The 16,423-nt window shown below is 35.4% G+C and overlaps 1 protein-coding gene across 1 annotated transcript in view; it reads left to right on the forward strand.

Moving 5' to 3' along the window:
* Window positions 1–11,518, forward strand: part of LOC129254990 (uncharacterized) — a 28,619-nt gene extending 17,101 nt beyond the window's left edge. Inside the window, exons 3-5 of the mRNA XM_054893537.2 lie at window positions 4,270–4,407; window positions 5,195–5,394; window positions 7,657–11,518. Coding sequence (XP_054749512.2) covers window positions 4,270–4,407; window positions 5,195–5,394; window positions 7,657–7,724 — 406 coding nt within the window. The 3' untranslated portion in view covers window positions 7,725–11,518. The remainder of the gene's footprint in view (window positions 1–4,269; window positions 4,408–5,194; window positions 5,395–7,656) is intronic.
* Window positions 11,519–16,423: the final 4,905 nt, after the last annotated feature.

Raw genomic sequence — 16,423 nt, forward strand, 5'->3', positions numbered from 1 at the left:
AATCAATATCAAAATCTTAACAAAGGTTAAGTTTTTGAAATGTTGTTATAACTTCGAAAGTATATGGACCTAGTTCATAACACTTAGACATAAGGGAAATAGGGCGATTCCACACTAGAATTTCAAAAATATAAATTTCAACATGCTTTCAATAAGTCATAAGTAGTGTAATATTTTACTATGATACCTAAATTTTATGAAAATTATGAGGTTTAACCAATAGTGAAGTCAGATATAGTTTTTTTTGGGGGGAAACAATGGAATTTTCAATAATTTTGCTAATTAAATAGTCAAGTATAAACACTGCCTGAAACGATTATTGGCAAAGCACGAGAAGATTGAAAATATTGCAGGTCAATGGAATAATGTATCATTGATGGTTCCAAATAATATCTACAACATTTTCATGATCCATAATAGGGGCAGCCCTGATTTTTCCGAACCTATTTTTGGCAATGTCCCGTACGACACATGAAAATGCAAAAGTTTTTCCTACAATTTTTATTTTTGATGATGCAATTTCACAGTATCAGATTCTCTATCTTTGACCCATGGGTGATCGATTCATCCCATAAGGATCTAATTACTGCCTTTCATTTTTCAATAATTGTCCTATTAAAAGTTGTCCTGTACGACACACAATATATACTGCATTTAATTGCAGGATTTGGATTCAGAAACTATAAATAGTAGGCCTATTTTAATTTAATTTTAAGTAATTGATTTGACATAAAGTGAACTGAAAAAAGTACTTTTTTATCTCCATAGAACATGAAAGGTGATTCTTACCATTGTAATTGACTTCATGTAGGCGTATTCTTTTGTGAATCCCTTCAGCTAAACTGGTGATTTTCACTGGTCAGAGCTGGTTAATTTATTTGTCCTTGAGCATGAAAAGAAAACTTTTATAATTGATTCACCCTAGCCTGGAAGATGACTTCCTCTTGCATGCTAATGTGAAATTATAAGATGTAAAAAAAAAAAAATTTACATATCAATCATCTATTTGGACTTCCCTTGATGATCACTAATTTTTTTTATATACAGTATTGAAACTCCTTAGTTTTTTCAAGTTGTAAAAATAATCTGGAAAATAAGACAAACCATGTTATTAAAAAAAAATCTGGAAAATAAAACAAACCATATGGCTTCATGAAATGCAGAAAGGTTTGAAAAAGTAGAATCGATTTCTTTATAAAAAAAATGACAGTTGTGACATATATCATGTATATATACATTTTATATGAAAAATCATAACATTTTTAGCGGCTATAATTTACACAAACAGTTTCATTCATTCATTGTTTAAATAGTGTATTGGAAATCATCAATTAATTCACTAAAATATAACTTCACACAAAACCTCAAGTTTTTCAGCTCGTAAAAATGCTGTGAACCATTGTACATTTCCCATCATGAAAAAAATGATAATATATTGCTCCCTATTGTATATATTGAGGCTACTTAATTATATTGTCCTGAATGACTACTTATTAAAAGCCTTTTTATTAAAAAGGAAGAATTTAGGGGCAATGCTTCCCTTCTGATTGATAAAAAGTTCATTGTTTTATTCAGGCTGTCCAGTACAACACGCAATTGCCTGTTCAACACACAAGTGTCCCGTATGACAAATTATTTTGTTTATGATATATTGACAGAAATATTCAGCCAATAGCTGTTTCTAACATTAGGAATGTATTTAGTTTGATAGGATTATCATTATCATCAGCCAAATAAAGTGATTGAAGAAGTCAAAGAGACAAAGTAAGTAAGTTTGGCTTAAATTTAGAGATGTCCCGTACGACACATTTTGAGTGTCCCGCATGCCACAATGTTCTCGAAAATTGTAATTTGCTTTATTTATTCATGAATGTTTATTTTGCTTTCTTTCCTAGATGAGTTTGTTCTTGGGTAATTGAATATCAATTTGAGTTCAGTTTCTATGAAAATTATCTGTCCAACTCACAGACTTTAGAGTACAAACTTGAGGTTTCTAAAAAAGCCACTTTTTCTGCGTCCGTACGACACATTACTATTTTAAATCTGTATTATACAGGATGTGAATTCAAGTCATGTTAACCCTAATTCTCCCGGGGGGGGGGGGCCATAATGCCCCCCCCCCTCGACAATTTTCGCGATATATCTGCTGCGCAAAATTTTTTGACCTCGCCGCTCACTGACTTTTTACTTTCAAGTCTCTCGCAAATTTTGAGACCAAATTTGTGACGCCCGGGTACGTGGTTACGACATTATGCAACATTATGTAAGTGCATGTCACACCCAAAATTGCTCATAAACGTGATTTCATGTACAAATCCAATGCAAATTGTGTATTTAGCCAAAATTCATAAATGTATCATTATTTCTACTTTTACTGATTAAACTTAATTAATTTTGGCTTGTTTATGATCAGAATTAAGTCTAGAACGATTTCCATTGAAAATACAATAAAAAAACAAAAAGTAAAAAAACATAGAAATACATAAGAAATTAAAAAAACAATAAAATACATAAGAAATCAGTCTTGGTACCAGAATTTTTTTCATTCACAATTGTTAGGAATGCTATAAAGAATATTTTTACCAAAAAATAGCATTCTAGGAGCTTTATTTAGTGAATCAGAGCAAAAAGTATGATTTCATAAATAAATTAGCATAATTAATTCATATGAAATATATGAATTCAGTGAAATTTACAAATGCAACTGCGCAAATTTTCGTCGTGATCGCGCAATCCGCGGCTGAGATTTTAAGGGGGGCCATAATGCCCCCCCCCCCCCCCCCCCCCGGGAATGACAAGAATCAAAATACCCCGGGAGATTTAGGGTTAAGTCTTGGTTTTCCTAACACTCTGGTAGTATTTGATGATCACCTTTAGCGACTGGAATATATTTAATGCATTGGATGTTCATTGCTGCAACTTTATTACAACAGAGACATATCATACACACATGTATGAAAATGTGAAATAATTAAGATTTCATGTCATAACATAAGAAAAAAGAAAGTGGGGACATTATACATCATCAGCCCACCTAATGAATATTCATGATGACATGCACTAAACTGTTTTCACAAAATATTGCAAAAATTTTTAATGAAATTTTGCTCAATGAATTTTAATTTATTTATTTAGATATTTTCAGCCCGGAGTACCCCTTTAAAGGGATGCTCCAGGCTGAGAATATTTATATCTCAATAAATAGAGTAAAATTCACAGAGCAAAATGCTGACTATTTCATCAATACCAAATAACAAATAATGAAGTTATTCAATTTTAAAGTTTAGCATTATTTTGTGAAAACAGTTATGTGCAAGTTGTCATGAATATTCATTAGGTGGGCTGATGATGTCACATCCCCACATTCCTTTTTCTTATGTTATTACATGAAATCATAATTGTTTCATTTTTTCATACATGTGTAAATGATATGTCTCCATTATGGATGAAATAAGTTGCAGCTTTGAATAACTAATCCACTTAATCAGTTGTCAGTCCAATTGGTTTAGTTCTTGGTAGAAAATGTTTGCATGAACCTAATTTCATACATGATAAAATACAAAAGAACAAGTTGGGATATGACATAATCAGCGCTCCTACTGAATATTCATGAAGACATGCCTCGAACTGTTTCACCGGAATAATGCAATAATTTAATTGTAACTTTGTTACTTGTTATCTGATTTTGATCAAATTTTCAGCATTTTGCTCTGAATATCAGCCTTGAGCATCCTTAAGTAACTATATGCAATATCTATATCCAAATGTACGGTAGGTCTACGTTGGTCTATACGCAACACTGCACCATTCCATGTGCAAGTCTCAAAAGGTGTTTTGAGAAACGGGCAATTTGGCATAATGTTGCGTAGGAGTGGGGAACAGTTGCGAAGGCTTGCGTTCTCTTGCTCTTTGCCAAGAGTAAGCAAACAAAATTAAACATGTTTAGTTTTTTTTGAGTTCCTCCCACATACCCATTTTGCATTCCTAAGTGTGTACATGTACTTGCGTAGACTTGTGTATGCAAAGCGAATGGCGGCGTAATGTTGTAATTACGCAACTCTATGCAAGTCCTGGTGTGAACTGTGAAAGCCCCTTCAGCTGCAATAGTCTCCTAAGATAAATAATTTTGCAACCAATAAACTAATCAGTGCTTTCTTTAATTTTTCTCTAGACCAAACCTGGATATGTATGAATAAAAGTACTACTATATACTAAAATATGTTTCCAAAATTAATGTATACTATTGATTTACTTGTTCTTAATCAATAGGGAGGGAGACTACCAACGATATCTAGCCGAGTTCTTGGTCACTGATCAACGTAAGGAAGCTTCTGATGCAAGTTTAAAAGCATACAAAAGTGCTAGTGATATTGCAGGATCAGGTTTACCACCAACACATCCTATTAGGTATTACCATCAATTGTGACTACAACTTCATGTCCATCTACTCTGATAATAGCCTACTCTTCTTCTTTTCAATATTTGGTCTTTTTTTTTAAATGCAGTACCGCAGGTATTGGGGAAAATAATTTTTCTTAAAATTGCAATATACAGTGTCTCCCACAAAAAATGAAACCGGGATTTAGCGATGATTTATCATAACTTAATCACAAATACAATGGACAAATGACCTATCATTGTAAAGCTTAGAGACTCCCCTTTCATCTGAAATCACTTCAGAGTATTCCTCATTCACGCATGAGTAGGCAAAAACAATTTGAGGATTTGGAAAGGATTTAAAAAAAAAAAATTTGCCGGAGGGTATGAATATCAAAAAGAAAATAACACGCCTAAAAGTTCAATATCTGCTCTTTAATTTGATACCTTAATCACAGAAAATGGTCAAGAAGTAAAAAACTTCTGTTCTTTTAAACAATGCTTGTATTTCCATAATTTCATTAAACAACACGTGTTTTTACCGGTTTCCCACAGAAGCTATTGCACGATTAACAAAAGACGTAATGCATGGCTGATCGTCAACAAAACAGAGTAGCCTGTAAAACCTCTTCATTTATGAAATTATTGAAATTCAAGCCTTATTTCAAATAAACAGAATTAATTAACAAAATTATTTTTTTACTCTTAAAATTATGCTGCAGCAGAAAATAAGCAGACAGGAAGGAGAAACTAATTTCTTTTTCTTTTTTCAATTGCCTCCTTTCTCCAATATTCTTGACATTATTGTTGCTGACAGGTTGGGCCTGGCACTCAACTTCAGCGTGTTCTATTATGAGATCATGAATTCCCCCGACCGTGCCTGTCGCCTGGCCAAGAGTGCATTCGATGATGCCATCGCGGAGCTAGATGCTCTCAATGAGGATAGCTACAAGGATTCAACCCTGATAATGCAGCTCTTGAGGGACAACCTAACGCTATGGACTTCTGATCTTCCTAGTAAGTTGCATAGGACTACTCTTCTAGGGTGGTGGGCAAAGTCTAGGAATAATGATTGACAAAAATAATAAATTTAGAATAGAGGGTTGAATGGGATCCACCTAGACTGTTTATTGTACACTGTTTTAGAAAATCTGCCAACTGTCCCTATTTAATAGGAACAGTACCATTTTTAGCGCCATTTTTCCTACGGCGGCGTCTTCAACATTGAAATCTTAACCAAGGTTAAGTTTTTGAAATGTCATCATAACTTAAAAAGTATATGGACCTAGTTCATAAAACTTGAGACATTTAAGGGTAAAAGTGTATTACTGAAGATCCTGCCTGAATTTTTAGGTCACATGCAGGGTTCCCACAGTCATGGAAAATCCTAGAAATTCCTGGAAAAATCTGTGCTCATGGAAAGTCAGGGAATTTGGAAAATTTGTGAAAAGTCATAGAATTGCATTTACCTCTTGGCTATGGCTGCTTTCCAGTTTGTCGTGTCTCGCAGTTCTCATACTCTGATCATAATCTGCTATTTTAATTGGTGTTCATGATTTCCATTTTTCCTAGTTTTGTGACATCCCAAATTTTACATGACTCCTGGGACATCACAGGAAGTCATAGAAAGCCGCAATTTAGTCATGGATAAGTCATGGAATTCTGATTTCAAATTTCTGTGGGAACCCTGACATGATGAAGGTCAAAGGTCACTTACGGTCAACGAACTTTGGCCATGTTGGGGTTATTTGAGGAATTGTCATCGTAACTTTAAAAAAAGTTTATGGATCTAGTTCATGAAACGTGGACATAGAGCAATCAAGTATCCTTGAACATCCTGTGCGAGTTTCAGGTCACATGACCAAGGTCAAAGGTAATTTAGAGTCAACAAACTTTGCTAATGTAGGGGGTATTTGTGAAATTGTCATCAAGACTGCCAGTGGCGTTCCACTTGTTTATGAAAGAGATAGACACTTCAGTCTCTGTGTTCGTGTTGCAGGAAATGCTGTTTGTCCATTTTCAGCCTGTCTTTCAATTTATGGGATAAAGGGTTCCAGAAATATATGGTCATGCATGCAGTCCATATCAGGACTGTTTTTGTTGGTTTGTTCCAGACCAGTACAGTCATTTACTTTATGCCCAACCTTCACAAATTTTGTGACTATGCCACCGAGTAAAATTTTTGACTGCGTCGCTTGCTGACTTTTTACTTCCAGTCTTGCGCATCTGTTGAGACCAAATTTGCAACACCTGGACACACGGTTCTAAAATTATGCAACATTGTGTAAGTGCCCATCAAGAGCTAAAATTGCTCCTCAGAAATTTGATTTTCTCATCCATGGTTTTCTGCACTAAACCCAGTTAAGGTGAATGGGAGCTGAAACAAGTACTGTAGAAAGTAGAAATTTTCACGGATTTCACAGCAAGATCGGCGGGCGCGAATTTATAAACACGCGAATTTATGAGCATGTATTTTAATGCAAGTTTGGAACCGCGGTTCAATTGCGTGTATCGTTTTGACAAAGAGATTGCATAATTTGACCTATAGAGGGCGGCATTTAAGCAAGCAAGCTTGAGCTCCAAAATCATATGCATCGCGAGAATTTGTTCCAAAGCAATGCAATTTTTTTTTTAACAGTCGCAGATCGGTATTTAAATTATGATTTTGGTTGAAATTGAAATTGCTTTTACTGTTTGATTGGTGAGTGTTTAGATCTGTTTAGTTTTTAAGAAGACATTGGGTCGATCGCCCATGTTTGTTGATTGATCCCATGCACTTTGAATAGCCGTAATCCCCCCGGTCCTTACCCGGTGCTCGGCCATCCATACCAGGCCAGCAGCTAGCATCGCCTCTGTTTTGCCTTCCCCGATGTCTGCCCCGCAAAGAAAAGTTGCGCTAAATGTCACAAAAGCTCATGATTGGATCAAAACAATGCTGAATTATGCAGCTTTAGAGCTAGAATTATCAGAAAATACAATTTTGTCGCTGAAATGTTAATTAAAACCATTGATCACAGATGGGCAAGAAGGAAGTGCCTTTGCTATTATGGAGTGTGCAGCGCGAATTAAAAAACCTGCGAATATGTTTTGAAGCCGCCAAGCGCAAAAAATTAATTCGCGAAAATAACAGCGTTTACAGTATGCAACAACAGCTCAGCTAAAGCTAGGGTAATTATGTTGCATTATTATAGAGTGCTAGAGACTTCTGATTAATGTATGTGAGTAGTGGCTGTATAGGCAAGTATGTATACTATTATTATTTTTGTTTGTTCCTTACAGAGAATGATGGAACGGAGAAGCCAGACATAGAGGACCTTGAAGATACACAACAGCAGGAGGCATCTTAATCTAAGGTCGTAGGTCACTTGGACTCATTCTCCAACACACAGATTAGAAGCAATGTTTATCTACAATGCAGTTGTGTGTTTCTAGTTTCATTTTATCATACTAATCAACTTGCTTTACCTCCTTTCTCTGTAAACTGCACAGATTCGATTTTAAAAATTGTCACTAACTCTTGAAAGAAATATTGGGTAATGGTTACTTCTTGAAACAAATATAGAATTGTACTTGTTCAGGATGAACACACAAGACATTGAAATAATTTATTACTCGTGTTGTGTGGAGATATTTTAGTTGTAGAAACTGCATAAATTAATAAGTTGTCCAAAAAGCACATATTTATAACAAGGAAGGAAAAAAGACCATCTTTGCATTGTAGTTACCAAATGGTTAATAGAAATCTATGATTGTGAAATATATACACTTTAAAATGTAATGTGTACCTATATTGTGTAAGATATTGTAATTTTTTGAGCTTCGTATAATGCATTAGGCAAAGAAAAACAAAATTTGAAGAAAAAAAATACAAAAAAAGGAGAAAAAATATGAATGTGTATATATTTAGTCATTCTTATTAATCAATTGTTTCAAATGTGTGTTCCGTTTGATACTTGCTATGTCACTAGTTTTTATTGGCTGGATTAGATATATACAAATGCATAAGAGACATTCTCTCTCTCTTTTTTTTTAATTGTGGCACTATGTGATGTATGATGATGTAGTTTTTTTTTCTGCTGTAAGTATTTTCTAGTTGTGGGTTTCGAAAGTGCCATCAGAACGATGAGGCTACATCAAGAACCTCCAAATACATGGAAAGTAAAATAGAAAAATGTTATTTGAAAAGAAAAGTCTGATGCACTATTCCAGCAAGAAGTGATATCTGAATAATTTAATGTGGAGTGAGAGCTTTATTTGGTTCCAAAATACTTTGTAATCCCTTGCTTTCCTCAGTTCTTATTCATTCCCCCATCAACCCTATTATTTGTTTTGTTTATACAGTGCAAAAAAAAAATGGTTTTGTGAATATTATGAAAATTTTTAATGAATCTGGTTGATATTTTGAGTTTATTTCTTTGCTTTTTCCTGTGAAGTAAGCCTATGCGATCCATATCACTTATTTTCTATGTCACTTTCTATTGTTTTTGGTACCCAATGTATTTTTTTCAATAGTTGATAATTTATTTTTAAAGGGGTGCATTTTTAGAGTATGAAGGCTCGAGAGGATGACTGTCTAGGTGTCTCTTTGACAGTGTTAAGTATGATAAGAGATGTATAGAAGTGATCCGTAGAATGCCATCTTTTATCTATACGTGGTTGAAACAAATGGAAGTTGTATGTACAATGATGGCCATTACACAGGGCTGACTTCAGATTGATGAAGACACATTTTGGGGCTCAATTGTCATAGGATGTGGAGGCAGCTTCTACCAATTCTGCCTTGATTTAAAAGAGACTCTGTACTTACCAACAAGAAGAACATCGCAGAGGGACAATCAATTCCAGGACTAGAATGGCAAAACCCAAGTCAGGCCTGGAGGGGGTTAGGGGATATATTGTAAGTTTTCTTGCCCAATATGAAGTGTTTGGGGTTTTCAGAATGAATCAGAGTTGGTTTATCAAGGTGTCGTTTGCAGTATGACTTGCAACCACATTACTTTGGTTTGGTCCTTGGATGGTTCTTAAAAGTACAATGGTCATCACACGAACTGTATTTCCATTTGACCATGTGTGTGACTGAACATGTAAAGAAATTATTGAATGCAAAATATAAATGCAAATTTGATGTAACTTGAAAGAGTAATACTTGTTTGGCAATCAACATATGTGTCTAAAAGGACATGTAGTGGGATGGGAATAGCTTGTTTGTGGTGAAAAAAAACTTCAGGAGGAACATTCATTTTTCTTATTGTTCTAGAAAATTACAAACTTCAATCGTACTGCAGTTTTCTTTTAAATAAATAAAAAACTGTACACTGTACCCAAGTGTGTTTTAGGGGAAAATTAGATGTGCTAGTTTGACTTGTGTGAATGTAATGATTGCTGTTAAAAATTGTACTGGTGGTGTTTAAACTTGTTGATATATTTTCTTCTCGTTATGATCAATGACATTTGTGTTCTTGATCTTGTTGATATTGAAGATGCTCATAGTTTTACATACATGGATGAAAATTTGCGGAATTCAAGTAATTCTGGTGTAAATTCCCTCTTTAGATTTTGATTTTCTCATGTTATTCTGAGACAATCTCTGAAATTTTTTTGAAATCCTTACAAATCCCTGCAGATAGTTAGAATTAACTGCCATGACATACACCGGCCTATTGACCAGAGACTGACCAGAGCCTTATAACATAAAGCTTAGCTGTTGAGCATGGAATTGATTTCTATGATTTATTGCATTGGATATTGTATATGATCAATCACAAAAATCAACCCTGCAATGGCATAAAATTAGTTGCTTCTTTGCTTAAATTAAAGGGGGGGGGGATATTGTTAAAACTACAATCATATACTTGTAGATTGTTTTAACTTCTTCCTTCCATTCAAAATATGTTTCTCCAAAACAACTCGTTATTTCGAACAATTGATGAAATGGTTAATGCAGTTGACTCCCCTTAGCCCTTTACTATAAGTATTGACTACTTATGAAGATGACTGAATGATCATTCCGGAGATGGTTATACCCACCCTCCTATCACCCCGAGGCTTTGGCCAAGGCTTGATAGAAAGGCGCAGTATGAAAAGTGCTGAGGGAGTGATGATTTCTGTCATCCGAATACAGAGAAATTCTGGTTTATTTCATATACTTTGTCCTTTATCACATCACTTGAGACCAAAGAGTTACCGGTATCAATTTTAGGACCATTAGTGCAACTCTAAATCTTGGTTGGTTCACCAAGAGCTGCACATGCTGTGGGTAAACTGGTTAAGGCATGGCCAGTGCGCTGGTGGCTGCGCATATGTGACCGAGTTGCCAGAGTTAACTCAAGCTGCTAGCTGCGTACGTAGCAACACCATTCATGGTCCCGCCCTCAGGGGTTACGCATTCTATTACAGGGTTTGATAGAAAAAATGGAAATTAATCAAAACCCTGAGATGCTGATAGACCGAGTTGCACTGCGTCACATTATGTAGTTTTGAACAATCAGTGATTACAATCTTAGTATGAGGTACATGAAGGTTGATAATATTGAAACTCTTTAAAATTGAATGAAAAAAAATCTTTATTGGCTTGGACATCCATCAAAGGGATAAAGTAGACATTCATTTCCATTGTAGACAAATAATTCACTCCTTTTTCAGATTAGGTGCTTTTATTCATGAAAATTGATAGTTCTAACTGCGTTTTCATTATGTTTCATTTTATATTATGAACAATTAATTCATGATGTTACAAAAAATTGAAACTGGGGAAACAAGACAGTTTTGACTACCATTCATATTATTATTCCAGCATGGAATGAAATGGCTGCAATGTTATCATTTCATGTTCTTCAAAATCTGATCACTGTCAAATTTATATTTGAAGGTAGACCAGTACATTATTATATAGTTGTATGTATTTCACACTTAAAAAATTGAGGCTAAGTGGATTAAATGTCCTTATTGTAGTGATTGTTATAGACTTATCCTGTTTGCACATTTAAAGAGTAAGATTGATTGATTGATAAAAACCAACAAATATGTATGTTATGCGTCTACACAGTGTCTGCCACATGCTTACAGCACCTGGTTGATGGTAAATTGCTACCACATTAAAATGCAGACATTGATTATAAATGTCTCCCCATAAAAAATGTAATCTGAGCATTTCTTTTATTCTGATACTGTGTTTCAAATTGACTGTGTTATCATGGACCTGCAAAGGAGATGGACCTTCATCAGTTAGTAAATAGATTCACAATCATGTGACCGTCATTGTCCTCTTAATAAACATTCTCTTCATATTTGTCTACTTTGATTCTATGATGGCACTGTAACATAGGCGGATCCAGGGGGGGGGGCCTGGGGCCCCCCCCCCCCCCACCTATTGGCGGAGCAAAAAAAAAAAAAAAAAAAAGGGGAAAGAAAGAAAATAAAAGAAAAAGAAAGGAAAAGAGGGGAGAAAAAAAAGGGGAAACATAAGAGGGGGAAGACGAGTGAATAAAATAAGATGAGGGGAAGACTTGGAAAATACTTTTTAAAATATTTCATGTCACTATACAGTGTAGAATGTTCGCTCGTGCTTCGCGTTCGCATTGCCTTTTAGGCGATTTATATATCTTGCTCAATATGGAGCTTAAATATCAAGTTTTGAAGTCAATATACAAAACATATTTACTTCATCTCGGAAATCGAACTTACATTATTTTGTTTTTGATTTACAAATTGATTTTTTTAAAGTGCTCTGTAAAAAAATTGTTTTATCTCCTGAATATACCCATTTTCTGCTCGCGCTGTGCGCTCGCAAAATTTGATTTGTCAGGTACCTATTATTTTCCTGTATTCCATAAAGTTCTCAAATATCCTTATTCAGGTCAATTTATCAAAACGTAAGAGCTAGCGCTGCCACGCTCGCATTTTGATTGGTGATATGATATGTATATCTCAGTATTAATTCTATAAGAAACTACTTAAAATCCCCATTTAATGACAAAAATTTCGGCTCGCGATTTGCGCTCGCATTGATTATTGAAAATATAATAACTCGTGCATCTTATTCATAATTACAAAAGTGCTTTAAATGTCCAGTTTTCAGGCCAATAAATTAACAGATTTCGCGCTCTAGGCTTATTAGATTAATAACTAAGATATTGATTTAATAATCAAATTGTCCCTTTTTTTGGAATGGAATATCGACAAGTTTCATCTCCCGCTTAGGAAGAGAAATAGGAAGATAGTCATCATTTTCATATGACATAATGTTTTTAGAATGTCCCTGTCCTATGTAAAAACTCAAATCCACCTCTCAATTTTCCTACAAAGTGCGTGAAATACAGAGCTTAAATTGACTCTTTTTTCAGATCGGAATATCAATTATTTTAAGCTCGCGCTTCGTGCTCGCTTGATTGATTTTCATGATGAAAAAAGATATTTAGAATGCCCAGATTCTAGGTCAAAATCTGAAACACGCGCACGCATGTTTATTCAGATACGCAGCTTGTTCTCTATTTAAATCATGAGCCTATATATCCAGTTTCAGATCAGAATATCAAAAATTTTCTGCTCACGCTTTGCGCTCGCATTATTAATGTAGGAAGATACCAAATTATACCAACATTTTTCCATGATTTACAAAACATGAAGAGTGTAGGTTTTAGGTTTGAAATCTCAATTTTTTCCGCTCGCGCTCGAATCATTGTTTGGTTATATACTTATACCGTTCATGATTACAAAAAGTTCAGAGAACATTCATTTTTTAGGCCGGAACGTCAGAAAATTTTCAGCTCGTGCTTCGCACTAGTATTATTTAATCATCAAATATGTATCGTTTTAATGGCTAACTGCCAAACGTCCCTTTTCGACAAGTCCAGAACGCATAAAAATTTCGCAGTAAAAAAACGCATCTTGTTCAGGTTCATAAACATTGTCCAGAATGTTCAATTTTCAGGACAAAATGCATGAAATTTCAAAATTTCAAAACTTCACACTCACAATATTTAAATAGGGCTTATGAAATTATTACACATTTATGTTGTTTATAAGAATAAAGCTAAGAAGTTACTGTTAGGACATGGGCGTATTGCCCCCCCCCAAAAAAAAAAAAAAATAACAAGAAAAAAAAAGAGAAAAAGGAAAAGGGTGAAATATATTATCACTTCCAAATATGTCAAAATCTATCACGAACTTGGATTTTTGTAATAAAAAGGTCAAAATTTTTGCTTGCTCGCTTCGCTCGCTCTTATTAATTTTACGCAATATGCCATATCGAGCCCCCCTCAAAATTTTTGGCCCATTAAGCCACTGGGACAACCCCTTCAAAGAAACAAACAAAAATCAACTTTGAGTGGCCGATAGGGGAAAATATGGGTGAAAAAAATTTTGGGCCCCCCCTATTGGCGGAGGCTGGATCCGCCCCTGCTGTAAGTTAGCCACAAGTTGGAAGAAGCAGTTTGTGATTTAACATTGATATTGCACAAATTGTATACGCAGAAGATAATAAATAATTTAAATCATGGAAAATCAATATGTAGTTCTGGTTTACAATAGATAATTTTAGTTCCATCTGTTTCAATGGAAAAATGCATGCATATTATAGATGCTCTATCATGATTGATTATGATTTATATTCCCATTTTTCCAAGTTTCCCCCAAATTTTCAGAGATATTTGCACATAGTGTGTAGAGATATTGTATCTCTCAATGTTATTTAGGTCATTATGCTTGTTTAAGTTTTTAGACCAAAAAATGAAACTGTTTTATCGCAAAAACTGTCTGCTTCTCAATTTGCTGCTCCAAATCTGAAGTGAGTTGATTGAAAGGCATATTATGAAACAGGCCATCAGAAAAAAATAATCGAGACCAGTAAAACTTTTCCTTTGCTTCAAGATCAGATGGTTCCATGATATTTGCTCTGTTGTGAATTCCACACATGAATGGAATCACCAACTTCAACCCTGGATATAACACTATTCCCTATCATAAACCTTACCCTAAACCTAAGATAAACCATATTGCAACACTATATCTTAGATGATATAAAGCCTGGAGCAATTGTCTCAGGAGCAAATGTCACCATTCAGATAAGCCTTGGTCGTCACTATTGTCCAAACACCTGTACTCATTAAGATGCACATAATCAAGTGACAGTGACCATCATTGATTCAAAGGAAGATAATCGGCCATCTCTTTGTAGATCCATGGTGTTATGGAGTGATTCAATCAATTGCAAGAGGATCGTGATAATCAGCAATCTCTTTGTAGATCCATGGTGTTATTGAGCGTTGCAATCAATTGCAAGAAGGGTCGTGACAATCAGCCATCTCTTTGTAGATCCATGGTGTTATGGAGTGATGCAATCAATTGCAAGAAGGATCATGACATTCAGCCATCTCTTTGTAGATCCATGGTGTTATGGAGCGTTGCAATCAATTACAAGAAGGATCGTGATAATCGGCCATCTCTTTGTAGATCCATGGTGTTATGGAGCGTTGCAATCAATTGCAAGAAGGATCGTGATTATCAGCCATCTCTTTGTAGATCCATGGTGTTATGGAGTGTTGCAATCAATTTCAAGAAGGATCGTGATAATCAGCCATCTCTTTGTAGATCCATGGTGTTATGGAGCGTTGCAATCAATTGCAAGAAGGATCGTGACAATCAGCCATCTCTTTGTAGATCCATGGTGTTATGGAGCGTTGCAATCAATTTCAAGAAGGATCGTGATAATCAGCAATCTCTTTGTAGATCCATGGTGTTATGGAGCATTGCAATCAATTGCAAGGATCGTGATAATCAGCAATCTCTTTGTAGATCCATGGTGTTATGGAGCATTGCAATCAATTGCAAGGATCGTGAAAATCAGCAATCTCTTTGTAGATCCATGGTGTTATGGAGCGTTGCAATCAATTGCAAGGATCGTGATAATCAGCCATCTCTTTGTAGATCCATGGTGTTATGGAGCGTTGCAATCAATTGCAAGGATCGTGATAATCAGCCATCTCTTTGTAGATCCATGGTGTTATGGAGTGTTGCAATCAATTGCAAGGATCGTGATAATCAGCAATCTCTTTGTAGATCCATGGTGTTATGGAGCGTTGCAATCAATTGCAAGGATCGTGATAATCAGCCATCTCTTTGTAGATCCATGGTGTTATGGAGCGTTGCAATCAATTGCAAGGATCGTGATAATCAGCCATCTCTTTGTAGATCCATGGTGTTATGGAGTGTTGCAATCAATTGCAAGGATCGTGATAATCAGCAATCTCTTTGTAGATCCATGGTGTTATGGAGCATTGCAATCAATTGCAAGAAGGATCGTGATTATCAGCCATCTCTTTGTAGATCCATGGTGTTATGGAGCATTGCAATCAATTGCAAGGATCGTGATAATCAGCCATCTCTTTGTAGATCCATGGTGTTATGGAGCGTTGCAATCAATTGCAAGAAGGATCGTGATTATCAGCCATCTCTTTGTAGATCCATGGTGTTATGGAGCATTGCAATCAATTGCAAGGATCGTGATAATCAGCCATCTCTTTGTAGATCCATGGTGTTATGGAGCATTGCAATCAATTGCAAGGATCGTGATAATCAGCCATCTCTTTGTAGATCCATGGTGTTATGGAGCGTTGCAATCAATTGCAAGGATCGTGATAATCAGCCTTCTCTTTGTAGATCCATGGTGTTATGGAGCGTTGCAATCAATTGCAAGGATCGTGATAATCAGCCATCTCTTTGTAGATCCATGGTGTTATGGAGTGTTGCAATCAATTGCAAGGATCGTGATAATCAGCAATCTCTTTGTAGATCCATGGTGTTATGGAGCGTTGCAATCAATTGCAAGGATCGTGATAATCAGCAATCTCTTTGTAGATCCATGGTGTTATGGAGTGTTGCAATCAATTGCAAGGATCGTGATAATCAGCAATCTCTTTGTAGATCCATGGTGTTATGGAGCGTTGCAATCAATTGCAAGAAGGATCATGACAATCGGCCATCTCTTTGTAGATCCATGGTGTTATGGAGCGTTGCAATCAATTGCAAGAAGGATCGTGATTATCAGCCA

This window comes from Lytechinus pictus, chromosome 2 (genome assembly GCF_037042905.1).
Source record: "Lytechinus pictus isolate F3 Inbred chromosome 2, Lp3.0, whole genome shotgun sequence".
NCBI lineage: Eukaryota > Metazoa > Echinodermata > Echinoidea > Temnopleuroida > Toxopneustidae > Lytechinus > Lytechinus pictus.